The sequence below is a fragment of the Salvia splendens genome, chromosome 11 (genome assembly GCF_004379255.2).
Source record: "Salvia splendens isolate huo1 chromosome 11, SspV2, whole genome shotgun sequence".
Lineage (NCBI taxonomy): Eukaryota > Viridiplantae > Streptophyta > Magnoliopsida > Lamiales > Lamiaceae > Salvia > Salvia splendens.
In genome coordinates, this window is record NC_056042.1 from 17,108,583 (window position 1) to 17,122,032 (window position 13,450).

The window sequence follows — 13,450 nt, forward strand, 5'->3', positions numbered from 1 at the left end:
TTGCGTTGTGTATTTCGTGTGTGTAGCTGTTTGTATCTTTTTGCATAATGTGTGTAGTATGTGTATTTTATGTATGTAGTTGTTTGTATTTTTTTGCATAATGTGTGCAGTGTGTTACACTTTGTGTATTGTGTGTACGTGTCTATTTTCTGTATGAATGTCTAGTGCGTGTATTTTGTATATAGTGTATATTTGGTTCACAGTGCATGTGTAATTTGTGTATTTTGTTCATAGTGTGTGTAAAGTGTATGAGAGTTTTGTGTATTGGTATATTTGATTGCAATATATTGTGTTATTTTGTGTTTAGTGTATGATATGTGAAGTGTGAGTATTTTGTATATACTTTGTGTATAGTGCATGTATTTTGTGTTTAACTTGTATACAGTGCGTGTATTTTGTGTGTTTAACTTGTATACAGTGCGTGTATTTTGTATAGTGTGTGTTATATGTGTAGGTACATGTATATTTGGTGTATAGTGTGTAGATTGTATTTTTAGCATAATGTCTAGTGTGTGTAATGTGTGTGTTTTGAGTGTAGTTTGTGTCATGTGTGTATTTTGCATATAGTGTGTTTATAGTGTGTGTTATATGTCTTATTTTCAGTTTATGTATATTTTGTGTATGAGGTGTGCTTTTTAAGCATATTTAATATGTGTATTTTGTGTGTAGTTGTTTGTATTTTTTGCAAAATGTTTGTAGTGAATTACACATTGAGAATTGTGTGTTTAGTATATATTTTATGCATGTTTGTTTAGTTAGAGTATTTTGTATAAATAATGTATGTGTAATTTGTGTATTTTGCACGTGTGTAGTGTGTTTATTTTTTATATAGTGTTTACAAAGCATACACTTTGTTATGTGTGTTTGGAGTATATGTATTTTGTGTATAGTATATATTTTGTGCATAGTGTACTGTGAGTTTGAAATGCGTGTTGCATATGTAGTGTGTGTTTCCGGTGCATGTACTTTGTGAATGTGTGTATTTTGTATATAATACGTATAGTTTGTGTTTATTGTGTAATATGTGCAGTTTCCCTTTGTATATTTTCTTGTTTAAAGTGTATTTGTATAGTGAGTGCGGTGTGTATGTTGTATATATATTTTGTTTATAGTGTTTGTGTAGCGCAGTGCTTGTGGAATGTATGCAGTGTGTATTCTGTGTATAGAGTGTATTGTGTGTACAGTGTGTGAAGTGTCTAAATTTTGTGTGTAGCATTGGTGATTTGTGTGAGGTGTGTTTAAAGTGTGTATTTTGTATATAGCGTGTGTAATGTGTTTTTTCTGTATAGTGTGGGTAGAAAGTGTAGCGTATATATTATGTGGTAAAGTGTTGTGTGTAATGTTTACTTTGTGCATTGTGTATGTTGTGCATATTGTGTATAGTGTGTATTAAGTTTGTTTGTTTTGTGAATGTGTGTGCAGTGTATATTGTATGTTTATGCTTTGTGTATAGCGTACGTTTAAAATGTGTGTACCTTGTCTTTATATTTTTTGTACGTGTGTATTTTGTGTAATTCCATCTATGTGTATTTACCGTGCATGTGTTTTATGTTTGTGTGTAGTGTGTATTTTAGGTAAGTGTGTGTACTGTTTAATTTTTGTAGTGTGTGTAGCGCATTGTTATTTTGTGCTTATAGTGCCTGAACTTTGTTTATAGGTTGTGTAAGTGTGTGTTGTGCATATATATTTGTGTATATATGTGTGTATTTATGCATATAGTTCTTGTATTTTGTGTATAACGTGTGTCCAGTGCGCTTATTTTGTGTATAGTGTGTGTCAGGCATGAAATTTTAGTACATATGTATATTTGGTGCATAGTGTGTAGTTGTCTGTATTTTTTTGTATAATGTATAGTGTGTGTATTTGGTTTACCGAGTGTGCGTGTAATGTGCGTATTTTGTGTATGGTGTGTTGAAGCCTACGGAGAATTGATTATTGCTATGTAAAAGTAAATTCTTAGGTCTAGAGGATTCACTAGAGCACAGGGTCTAGGAGATCATGTCAGAATTCAGTCGTTGTCACAACAATCCCGCTTCAAAACCTCAACCCTCTATACTATTGGCTAGTATAGTGAAGTCGGGATCGAATCCAAGAGGACGGAACGGTTTGGAATGCATTAAGAGAACTTGGGAGGGTTCGGCTGCTGCCACGCAACGAAAGGGTTGAGTTTTAACTACTAGACATGGGAAATTAAACTTAATCTATTCTATCTACTAGGTCCAGAGAATGGAAAATGCGTGAAATATAAATGCATGCATGATTCGAAACTGAATTTAACTTAGATCATTCACCAAATTTCCTGGGTCAAGCAAATAAGTTTCCTAAAACAGCCAGACAACAGAGCGTAAGAAAAGCAACATAATAGATTTCCCTAAATAGCTACTGACAAGAAAGCTGCGGCTAACAAACCAAAGCGGATCTGACTTAACTACCGATTACCTTCATCTTCTTCAGTAAGCAAACACGAACTAGAAAACAGAGCATAGAACAGAGCATACTTCAAATCGAACGTTAAACAAGACGATTAAGCTAAATATCACCAGATCTAATCTACCAGGTCAAGCAAATCAACAATAACAGAAAATTTCATGCAGATCCAAAAGTACGTGCTCAGATTTAAACACTAAAAAGGAAATCTACACTAGATCCATCAGATTCAACACCGACAAAACCAGATCTACAACTTCCAACTCCCGATTCAACTCCGAATCAAGCCAACAACCACAAATCAACTCAGATCTCTCCGATATCAACTTAAAATGATCATTCAATTGCGAAAAGCGTCCAAATCAGTAAAGTAAACACAAAACATCACAAATCAGAGTGAAAGCGAGAAATAGAACTAGATTAACCATAAGAACTGCGAAATGAGTCACAAAACAGTCGCCGAACTTCCGGCAAGGAAGTCGGTGAGAGAAAGTACGTGTGGAAAAAGTAAATGATAGTTTCTTTGCCCTTATCAGGATGGTTTTACACTTCCAACAGAACAAACACACCACGCTACACTACCCCGAATCGCCCATGAAATCAAATGCGTGAGCTAAGTGAGTGAAGATGAATAAGCCGAAAGCTCCTAAAGATTTTTTAACTAAAAAGCCAATCAAACAATATACAAAATATACGATCATAGATAGGCTACCAAATACTAGCCTTCTATCACTACTAGTATCAACCCCATGCGTTGCACGACTCATTGATTTTTCTTCATATTAACTTTGTATTCTTGTTTCTTTAAGATTTCTTGCTAGTAGTTGGTTCTTTCGGATGCCGCTATCAGCTCGCTGTCAACGTCAGCATCTTCCATCTCAGCCTCACGTACTCTTTATTTTAGTCACAACAGCCCATGTCCTTCCTCTTTCACCGGTCTTTTGATGACTCAGAAGTATTGTTAGGATGTAGATCACTGTTGCGAAATAAGCATTGTGTAATTTAATCACAGTTGAATAATCTATTCAAACTACATAGTTGCGAAATTTTATTTCAGTACTTGGTGTTGTCTCCTCAATATTAGTCCTTGAGATTGTATTGTATTTCCTCCGTCCTTGAAATGTTGTCCAGTTTTACCAGTCCGTCCGTGAAAAGTTGTCCACTTGTTTTTGTTTTTTTTTTTCTATTTTTGGTAAATAGTCCCCACTTTCCACTAACTCTTTACTATCACATTCTATTATAAAACTAATATATAAATGTGGGACCTTCATTTCACTAACCTTTTCAACTCACTTTTATGTACATTTATTAAACCCGTGCCGAATCAAACTTGGACAATATTTTGTGGATGGAGAGCGTAATAATAGTGCAGCCGTAATTTTCTCAAAGAATGACAAGTATTCAAAAGGATGGTAGAAAATAGAAAATAAACATCAATAAATTTTTAATTGAATAAGTATGCATACTATATAAAAACACAACATTAGAAAAAAAAAAGAAGAAATTGTGATACCAATTTCCGTCGAAAATTATTTGTTCAAAAGATCAATAGAATCACCTACGATTAAGCAAAACATTTTCGGTCGGAATCCCATTTGCTAAGCATAACCCCGCCCAACATTCACTAACCTAAATAAATATTTTCTCTATTCTCTACAAATTTATCACATTTTATTTTTCACACTTGTTTTAGAAAAAATGATACTTCATACGTCCCATAAGAATATGCACTCTTTCATTTTTAGTTCATCCTACAAAAATATACACTGTTTAGTTTTGAAAACTCTTTTTTTCTCTAATGAGGTAAGACTCATTCTTCACTAACAATACTTTAATTACTTTTTTTCTCTGCATCTCTCCTATTTTATCAATTTTGTCTTAAAACTCCTGCCGAACCTAAAATACATATTCTTTAGGGACGAAGGGACCAATAAATGACCTAAATGGAGAGTGAAAATGAATGATCAGGTACTATTTATGTATCAAGAAAAAAAACTTCCTGACTTCCCCACTTATGGCAGAATTGACCGTATCAATTAAAAAAACTTTTGACATTCTCAATGGCAGGCTAGAACATTATTGCAAAATAATTTCTACGTAAACGGTCGGTGTACAGTGTACAAATTCGCTAACAAAAATCAATATTCTCTCCGTCCCACAATAGAAGTCACATTGGGTGTAGGCACATATTTTAAAAAATGTTAAAAATAGTGGATTGGAAAATTTATTGGAATATGGGGTCCACTTTTTATATTAGTTCAATAATAAAATGTGAATGAAGTGAGTTAGTGAATGTAAGACCTACTTACCATTTACGATGAAAGTGAAATGATACTTGATTCATATTTAGAACTTGATTTAAGTCAATTCAATTATAAACTACAACTCAATTCAATTTAAGTTAAAATAAATTAGAACTTGATTCATATAGAAAAATCAGTATCTAAAAAATTATAAATTATTGTTGCAATCAAGCATTAAAAATGAATGCTTAAAAATAACCATACAATATTTTCTAAATAATACTACAAATGCATATTAATTTCCCGATTGTAATGCAATAATTTAAATTATACTACAAAGATTTATAATTTAGTTTTATATAACACTACAAAGATTTAAATAATTTATTTTGAGATAAATATACAAAAATTTAATAATACCACAAAGATTTTTGGTGCTTAACAAATCACAAAAGAAGTGCATAAACATTCAAAAATCACAAGTTTGGTTCTCAAATCAAACTAAATGGACAAATATGCCCCTCAAGGGCTAAATGGTAGAAATAGAATAGTAAAAATCGGGATTGAATTTTGGATTTGTAAAACTTTTTGGCTGAAAATGTGATTCTGTAAATGTTCGGTAATAAGAGCATCCGCAGCGGTGCTCGCTGGGACGGACTGCGTCCGTGCCGCTGGCACAGCGCTGCTCGATGCATCGAGCACGTCCGTGCCGCTGAGCAGGCTGACGTGGTGCGTTCTGATTGGCCAACGGCAAAGCCGTTGGCATTTTTTATTTTTCTTTTTTTAAATCAAATTTAATTTAAAAATAAATTTTAAATAAAAAAAATATTTTCCCGCCTCCCAATAAATCATATCCGTTTTCTTCCCACTTTTAATTTATTTTTCAATTTTTTCCCCAAAATTCACATTTTCATCTATAAATACCCCAACTTCCACACCACACTACATAAATTCTCATCTAAATTTTCTCATCTTCTCTTATCAATTCTCAATCTTTCACTCTTACCAAAAAAATATCCAGCTCCGGCGGTCACCCCTCCGACTCCTCCCGCGGTTGGAATCACGAATGGTTCGGCTCACAACCATTCCCTAGTCCGGAAACGTAATTTTCGGCCCCTCCTCAAACCAAAGGTTCTCAAGTTCCGAGTGGCTACCGGCCTTACCCGGTGGACGACCAAGATGCCCCCGATGGGCGATACGGGTGGGCACCCGAACCCAGATCGGGAGGGAGCGGCTGCTCTCAAACTCCTCTTCTTCCTACTCATACTCCTACTCCTACTCCTCGTGGTGTCCGCACCCCATACACTCCGGCGGAGATGAATCAATTATTCAAAGCCTATTTGATTATCTCCGAAGATCCGGAGATAGGCACGAATCAAAGCGGGGATAGGTTTTGGTGGCGCGTCTCTTGCCGATACAAACCGCCCGGCTGGAACCATCGAGCGCAATGAGAGTATGGTGCGCAATGCCATATTCAGAGCCAATGAAGAAATCCAAAAGTTCCAGGGGTATTACCTCCAGGAAGAGCGGTCGGCGGGGAGCGGTAGGAGCGAGCTCGACATCATCAGTGCCGCCTTGGCGACCTACCAATCCCTAAATTACAAACCGTTCAAGTACCTCAGCGCTTGGCAGGAGGTGCGTGTGCATCCGAAGTATAGGGGAGACATATCATCCTCCTCCAGCTCCTCCAGCAAACGGTCGAGGTCGGTATCCCTATCCAACGCCGGTGAGGATGAGGTGGCTAGGCAGCTTGCCGGAGCTAACTTGGATAGCCCCGACGCCGGCCCAAGCAGTTCCCAACGCCGACCGCAAGGAAGGAAGAAGACGACGGCCAACCACCGTCGCGCAGCGACTCCATCCGCCCTGCTCCCTTTGTGCCACCTCAACCCCCACCAACTCGATGTGGACCCTTTTGGCCCAACTCAATTTGGCCGATAGGTCAAATATGACCCCCTGTGCAACTTGATTCACATTTGGCAATGATACGGGGTCTCCGAAGAAAATTGGGGATAGGGCCAGAGGAATAGTCTTCCACGAGGATAATTTTTAGCCTTTAATTATGTATTTTTTATTTTTTAGGATTTTAATTATTTATTTTATTTTTTAGGATTTTAATTATGTAATTTTTAACTTTTAGGATTTTAATTATGTAATTTTTAATTTTTAGGAGTTTATTTATGTAAATTTTAATTTTTAGGATTTTAATTATGTAATTTTTAATTTTTTATAATTTGTAATAGTATTTCGGGTATTTTTAATGCATTTTAATATTGTGAAAATGTTTTTATTTAAATTGAATAATATAATGATAGGATCCTTGAGAGCATCCACAATGAGACTGGACTTCACACAGCACTCACATAGCCTTCACACCGCCACATCATCAGCACTAAAATTCTCCTGCCACATCAGCTTGCTACATCAACTGGACATCAAATAGCCCTCACATAGCCTTCCCACTACCTATCCACATCACTAATAACAATTATATAATTTAATTTACAATCGTATCAACATACGGAATTTAATTTACGAGACAAATACGGGAAATTCGAATAATACTATTAAAATTTAAAAAGTACATTAATTTTAAAAAAAAGTACAATAATTTTAAAAAAGTACAAAAATTAAAAAGTACAATTAAAAAAGTAAAAAAAATCACTCCTCGCCGCCGTCCTCGTCTCCGTCGTCGCCCAGTCCATCTTCACCGTCATCGCCGCCGCCTCTGTCGCCACCTACGCCGCGGCTATTCCCGCCGGTCTTCCTCCTCATCGCCTCCAATTCTTCACGCTGGCTCTGGAGCAATACACGAAGATAATCCTTCACCTCAGAGTCCACCGCCGATTGGAAGTCGGCTAAGGTCTTCACCATTTGAGCGCGCGTTTGTTGGCGCGCGAAGAATTTGAGCTCCTCGGTAGACCTGCCGAGGGGGGATGCCGAATGGACCCCGTGGGAACTCGGGGTGCCCTCCCTTGCAACCTGTTGCGCCCGCCTTTGGCCAACCGGGCGAGGTATGCAACCGAACGAACGAGGGGTCGGGACCTCCTGGGCCGTCTCGGGGAGGTCTGTCGAACCACTGCTGCTGCCGCTATAATCTCCGGTATAGTTCAGTTTCTGCTTCTTCGGCCAGCCAACGTCGACACCTGCCCAGAATTTCTCCCACTCATTGAGCACAACGTAGCAGTTCCAGTAGGTGAACTCATAGTACTTCTTCTGCGGATCGGGGTAGGCTCTCTCCGCAATCCTCCTGCAGTCTTCCTCTGTTTGGCCACTGGTCTGCATGCGGAGGGCGTTGGCGTACAAACCCGAAAATTGAGAGACGCCAGACCTGATTCGGTCCCAGCACTTCCGGCACTCCTCCCCAGTGCGCGGTCTCCCTTCAGGGCAAAATGCCCTGTAGGCTGCGGCTATCTTGGCCCACGCCTTGGCAAGCGCAACGTTCTCCGCGTCCGTCCACTTCCTCCGGACCCGGCTATCCTCCTCCGGCTGCGACGACTCGCCGACCTTCTTGGCCTTGCCCTTCTTCTTACCCCGCCCTATTACCTGGCTTTGAATGAGAGTTTCCGGAACCTCGTTAATATCAAAACTCAAGTCCGCTAAGGAGAAGGTCTCTGTATACTGTGCATTCGTTGGGGTCGATGTGTGTGAAGAACCGGTGGAAAAATCAAAAGTCGGCCGATAGGCGTTGTCCCCCCCGGGCGTCCCCTGCGGCGGTGGAATCATCTGCTGCGCCGGTGGCTGCATCCCGGGTGCCCATCCAGGCATCATCTGCATAGGGGGCTGCATGCCGGGTGCCCACCCCGGCATCATCTGCTGCCACGGGTACATGTTGTAGTACCCGGTCATCGGAGGCCAACCACCTCCCCCAGGAGTCGGGAAAGTCTGGGACCCTACCCCGGGAGTCGGGGGGAGTCTGAGACCCTACCCCGGGAGTCGGGGGAGTGTGAGACCATCCCCCCGGGAGTCACTGGAGTTCCTGCGTAGTTGTTCTCCATTGCTCGTTATTGATCTAGTACAGAAAGAAAGATAGAGAGAGTACTCGTTAAAACAAGTGGTGCCAATGAAAATGACGTTCAAAGCGCGTATATATAGTGTTTTCGGAAAAAAAAATTAAAAATTAAATTCTGACGCCGATCCGGGGACCTACAATGGCGCCGAGAGGATCGGCGTTAGAATCGGCGTCACCACACGAATCGACATGGGTGCGCCGAAATTGACGCCGATTTCGCCGACGCCGGTCGCAATGGTTCGGCGTCAGAACCGGCGTCGCGGTTTTGACGCCTCCATTGCTGATGCTCTGAGCATGTCCTTGCGGAAGAGCATGGATGTGAGTGTTGTGCTCTTGCCTAAGAGTAGGGAGTGAAAAAGTAATAAAAGTGGGTCCAGACCCACATCCGTGCTCTTTGGCAAGAGCACGGATGGAGATGTACTAAAAATGTGCAAATCTCATTTTGTGGATACTAGTTTTATAATTAAGTCTTTAATTTAAATTTATAGTATTGTAAATATCACCAAAACTCTACTGAGCTCAAAAAATTTTTGAATTAATTAATATATTTGACTAATCTTAAATACATGAATCAATTAATTTCAAAGGAACCTCGACTAGTCATATTCATAATTTGATGATGGACATGAGTTCAACATTAATTCTACAATGGTCCAAATAAATGATGACATGACCCAAGAGTGGATAAGGATTTTAGTGATTTATAACTTTTTTAATTTATTTTGAAAGTTGTTTTTAAAATTTTAATAATGTAACTTAAAATTTTAATTATGAGACCATAAATAATTCAAATCAAGTTTGTTTGTAGCATGCGAATTACAAATTACAAATGTTTGTAAAGGTAACGTGAAACATAAATAAGACATCTATATCAAACGCGTTGGCATAGATGTTCACTTTATTTAATTAATTATAATGTCCCATGCACACAGCCAAAGAAAAAATGGCAATATGGGCGAAAATCTAAGTAGAAGTAAGATGTAAGTTTCCACAATCAAAATCAGCCATTCTAACAAAAGGCTCAACAGTAAACTTGGACAAAAACATCTTCCTGAAAAAGGACACAAATCTGTTATCAGTCTCTTGCAAGATACCAACAACATATGCTGTACTGACAAGACTAAAGCTTCTCCATCTCCTCTCTCTCCCGAACCAGTCCAACCCTTTCTCCATTTTCACGTAGTCCTCCTCGTCACCCACTTCAGATAGAGCTTCGCCCAGACACCTTGCAAGAACCACGGAATCCTCTATAGCAGAACATGCTCCTTGACCTAAGTCCGGAGTCATCGGATGCAAGGCATCCCCGAGCACACACACACCCTTCTTCACAATGTTTCCAAACAAAATGTCCCATGGCGATCTAAACTTTAGATGCGCCAATGAGACGCTATCTAGCTCCGTCCTCTCTACTACATCCAACACATGGTTGTGTGCAGTGCTGATTTTACTCATCACAAACTGCTTCATTTTCACGGGATCACGCTCGCTCTCATCATCTGTGCCAAACCCAAACCATGAGTTTATGAACAGACACAAATTAGAGGAAATCAGTGACTCACATTTGAATAGTGATGGAGTGAAAGTGCAGAACCAGTATACGCCCTTGTCATCACAAGGTGCAAAACCAAGGCGCACGCCTCCACCAAAGTAGGCATAGAGCTTCGGCTCGAAGCCATGGCCTTCTGGATACACCACGTAGCCTCTGATGGCTGCTCGCCCAGCGCTGATTGGACTCTTGAGCCCCATCCATTTTGCCACCATTGAATTCACTCCATCACATCCCAGCAATGCCTAATTTTGATTTTTGTGTTACGACAACATATAATTTGTTATTTAAAAATTTTGTAGATTAAACTGAATCTATTTCTCTAACCTTAGCTCGGTAAACAGAGCCATGTGCAAGATGAACTAGTTTGAAGTTACCAGATTCCTGAATGTTAACAATCTTGGAAGAATATCTCACACTCTCCCGTGGCAATTCTCTCTCTAGAAGTTCCAGTAAATCTGTTCTTTTCACACATCTGCTCTCAAACTGGCCACTACATGTAAGTAATTATTATGCCTAAGCATTAACAAATAGGAGTACTAATTAAACAGGACTAAAAATAAAAAAAGGAGACAAGGAGTTACAGCTTGAAATCTGTGTGGGAAGAGCTGGAATCCAAGCAACCGACTTGAAAACTAATAGCAATAGTAGAAAAAGAAGAAAATGAGCAAGATGATATGAGAGAACTAATAGAGTGAGAGGCACACCCTTGAATTGGGAGAGATTTGGCCCTCATGGCGTCCCCGATTCCAAGAGCATCTAGAGCTATCCACGCATTCGTCCACATGGTGAGGGCGAAGCCCGTGGATCTTAATTCATCAGACGACTCCAAAACCAGACTCCGGATGCCCAACCTACCGCAGCATGAAAGGATCATTTTGTCAACCATCAAATTGAAACGAACAAGAATTACCTGTGCAGGCCAAGAGCTGTAGTAAGCCCAGCAATGCCGCCTCCAACTATCAGAATATCTTGCTCCTCGATCCTACCTTCCACTTCCATCTTAACATGGGAGGATTGGATGTGTGTGGATCGCTTTTTATTTTCTATAGCGGAAGACGAAACCAAATTGGCTTTCGCATCCAACTTGGAACGCACTTTAAGATTTGAATATTTCTTTATTTATTTAACTTTTTATTATTCCCATACCGAGTTTTTTATTACATGATTCACTATTAATTAGCTTCAGTTTTTAGATTGTAAATAACTTTTCGTTTAATAAATATAAATACAATTTTTTATAGGGTGAACTATATGAATGTACCTTATCTTTCATTCGCCTACTTGATATTTATTTTATACTATCTTTTTAGTACTCCATAATAAAAATAACTCTAGGTATCAAACATATAATATTTTGATTATAGAGAATATTTTTAGAAATTTCAATTAACTAGTACTCTCTCCGTTCCTTGTTAATAGAGACATTTCTTTTCAACACGGAGTTTAAGAATAATGTGTTAAATGTATGTTGGAAAAAATAAGAAAGAATAAAGTAAAAGTGATAATTATTTTTTGCCAAAAATAGAAATGACTCAATTAACTTGAAACTTTCTTAAATAAAAAAATAAATCTATTAACATGGAACGGAGAGTACCATACATGTGCTTTTTTTCCTTCCTTTCTTATTTCTTTTTTTCTTCTTTAGTTTCTTCTTTTTTCTTTTTTTTTTCTTCATTTTCTTCTTTCTTTTTAGTGTTTTATCTTCCTTTCTTAGTTCTACATAGTTTATGTTTCCTCTTTTTTCTTCTTTTTTTTCGTATTCGTTTTAGTGTTTTATACATACATCTAATTACATTCATAATATAAATCAACAACACACTTAATTAAATTAATTATTTGAAGTAATTAAATCAATTGAATGTTTTTTTATTAAATTATTTTATACTCATTTTAGGGTTGAAAGACCTAGCAAGAAATATTCAACTTTTTAATTAATTTAATATAAAATAATAATAATGATTATTATTATATAATTATATGATTTATAATTTAAATAATTATATTATAATTATTTATTAATTAGTACTAGTTTTTAGTATTATAATAATAATAATATTATCATCATGATTAAATATAGTTATAACTATAATTATAATCGTGGAATGATCCACTGTGAGCGCCTCTCCTATACAATTCGCACTCTCTTTTTCTGTATTTTTTTATTCACAATTCTGCGTTTTCTCTGTCTCTTTTTCATTAAACAATTTTCAGTTTCAATTCTATGCCTATTTTCTCTTGCTCAATTCTAATTTTCTCTCAATAATGCTTCTGTCAATTGCCATTCACAGCTAACTTTGAACCCCTAAGCTGAATGCCAAATTTATTCTCAAATTTTTACTCTTTCAATTTTTGAAACTATTAGCCTCTGAATTTGAATTTGATACTTTAGCATGGATTTCTCACAAAAAAGTTCTCAGATTTCTTAGAGATTACAAGCATAGAGATTTCTGTGTTGGAGAAAAAAAGTTGTGGAATCTCAATTTCTCTTATTCATATCTCTTGTCTTCCGATTCATCGTAGAATTTGAGTTGGAGAAAAAAGTTGTTGAATCTCAATTTCTCTGCGTGGGGTTTTAATCTCTTGGCAAATTTGAGATTTTTGAAATAGTAATAGGAGTGAGAACTTACAAGCAGATGTGTTGTGGAATTTGAGTTTGGAGAAAAATACTTTGTGAAATTTCAATTTGGAGAAGAAAACGATGTAGGGAGAATTGAGCTGATATGTTATGCATTAAAAAGCTTTTGCAGATGAATAATTTAAATCGCTAGTGCTCAAGATTAGATTTGTCCAGAAAGAGGAGAAAGTTTAATGGAGTAATAAAAAACTGAAAAATTAAATGAAAAAAGGAAGTGGCGCTCAATGTAATCGCCCAACAGAATATTAAAAAGTAAATTAATTATTAATTTATAAAATCAAAATAATAATATTAATATTGATTAATAATAATAGTATAAAGAGTGAAGAGAATGAGCAAAGATATTAATACATCATTTTGATACTAGTTTTGTATATGCTCAAAATATCTTCTATGACATAAACGGGAAAATGTATTTGTTTAGAAGACATTTTAGGGTGAAAATCGTATCAGGTACCAAAAATGAGATTTATAAATAAAAAAACGATATAAAATAAAGATCAGATAACATTTATGTACGAAAGTGAAAGATCAGATACTTCCTCCGTCTCATTCAAGATGTCCACCTTACCTTTTTAGTTTGTCAT

General features: G+C 37.4%; 1 protein-coding gene across 1 annotated transcript; it reads right to left on the reverse strand.

The window, feature by feature from the left end:
- Nucleotides 1-9,533: 9,533 nt before the first annotated feature.
- Nucleotides 9,534-11,298, reverse strand: LOC121756156 (monooxygenase 2-like). Its single transcript, XM_042151625.1, has 6 exons — nt 11,139-11,298; nt 10,933-11,079; nt 10,810-10,860; nt 10,553-10,718; nt 10,239-10,470; nt 9,534-10,175 (listed from the first exon to the last, which is right to left on the reverse strand). The coding sequence occupies exons 1-6, from the start codon at nt 11,225-11,227 to the stop codon at nt 9,643-9,645; spliced, it is 1,218 nt and encodes a 405-aa protein (XP_042007559.1). The 5' UTR covers nt 11,228-11,298; the 3' UTR covers nt 9,534-9,642.
- Between the last annotated feature and the right edge of the window lie 2,152 nt (nt 11,299-13,450).

What these genes read in the sequence shown, in the direction of transcription:
- LOC121756156 (XM_042151625.1), bottom strand. Translation starts at nt 11,227, where the DNA reads ATGGAAGTGGAAGGTAGGATCGAGGAGCAAGATATTCTGATAGTTGGA. An exon ending in TCCCACACAGATTTCAAGCT is followed by an intron (nt 10,719 to 10,809) that starts GTAACTCCTTGT and finishes ACTTACATGTAG; the next exon opens with TGGCCAGTTTGAGAGCAGAT. An exon ending in GCTCTGTTTACCGAGCTAAG is followed by an intron (nt 10,471 to 10,552) that starts GTTAGAGAAATA and finishes AATCAAAATTAG; the next exon opens with GCATTGCTGGGATGTGATGG.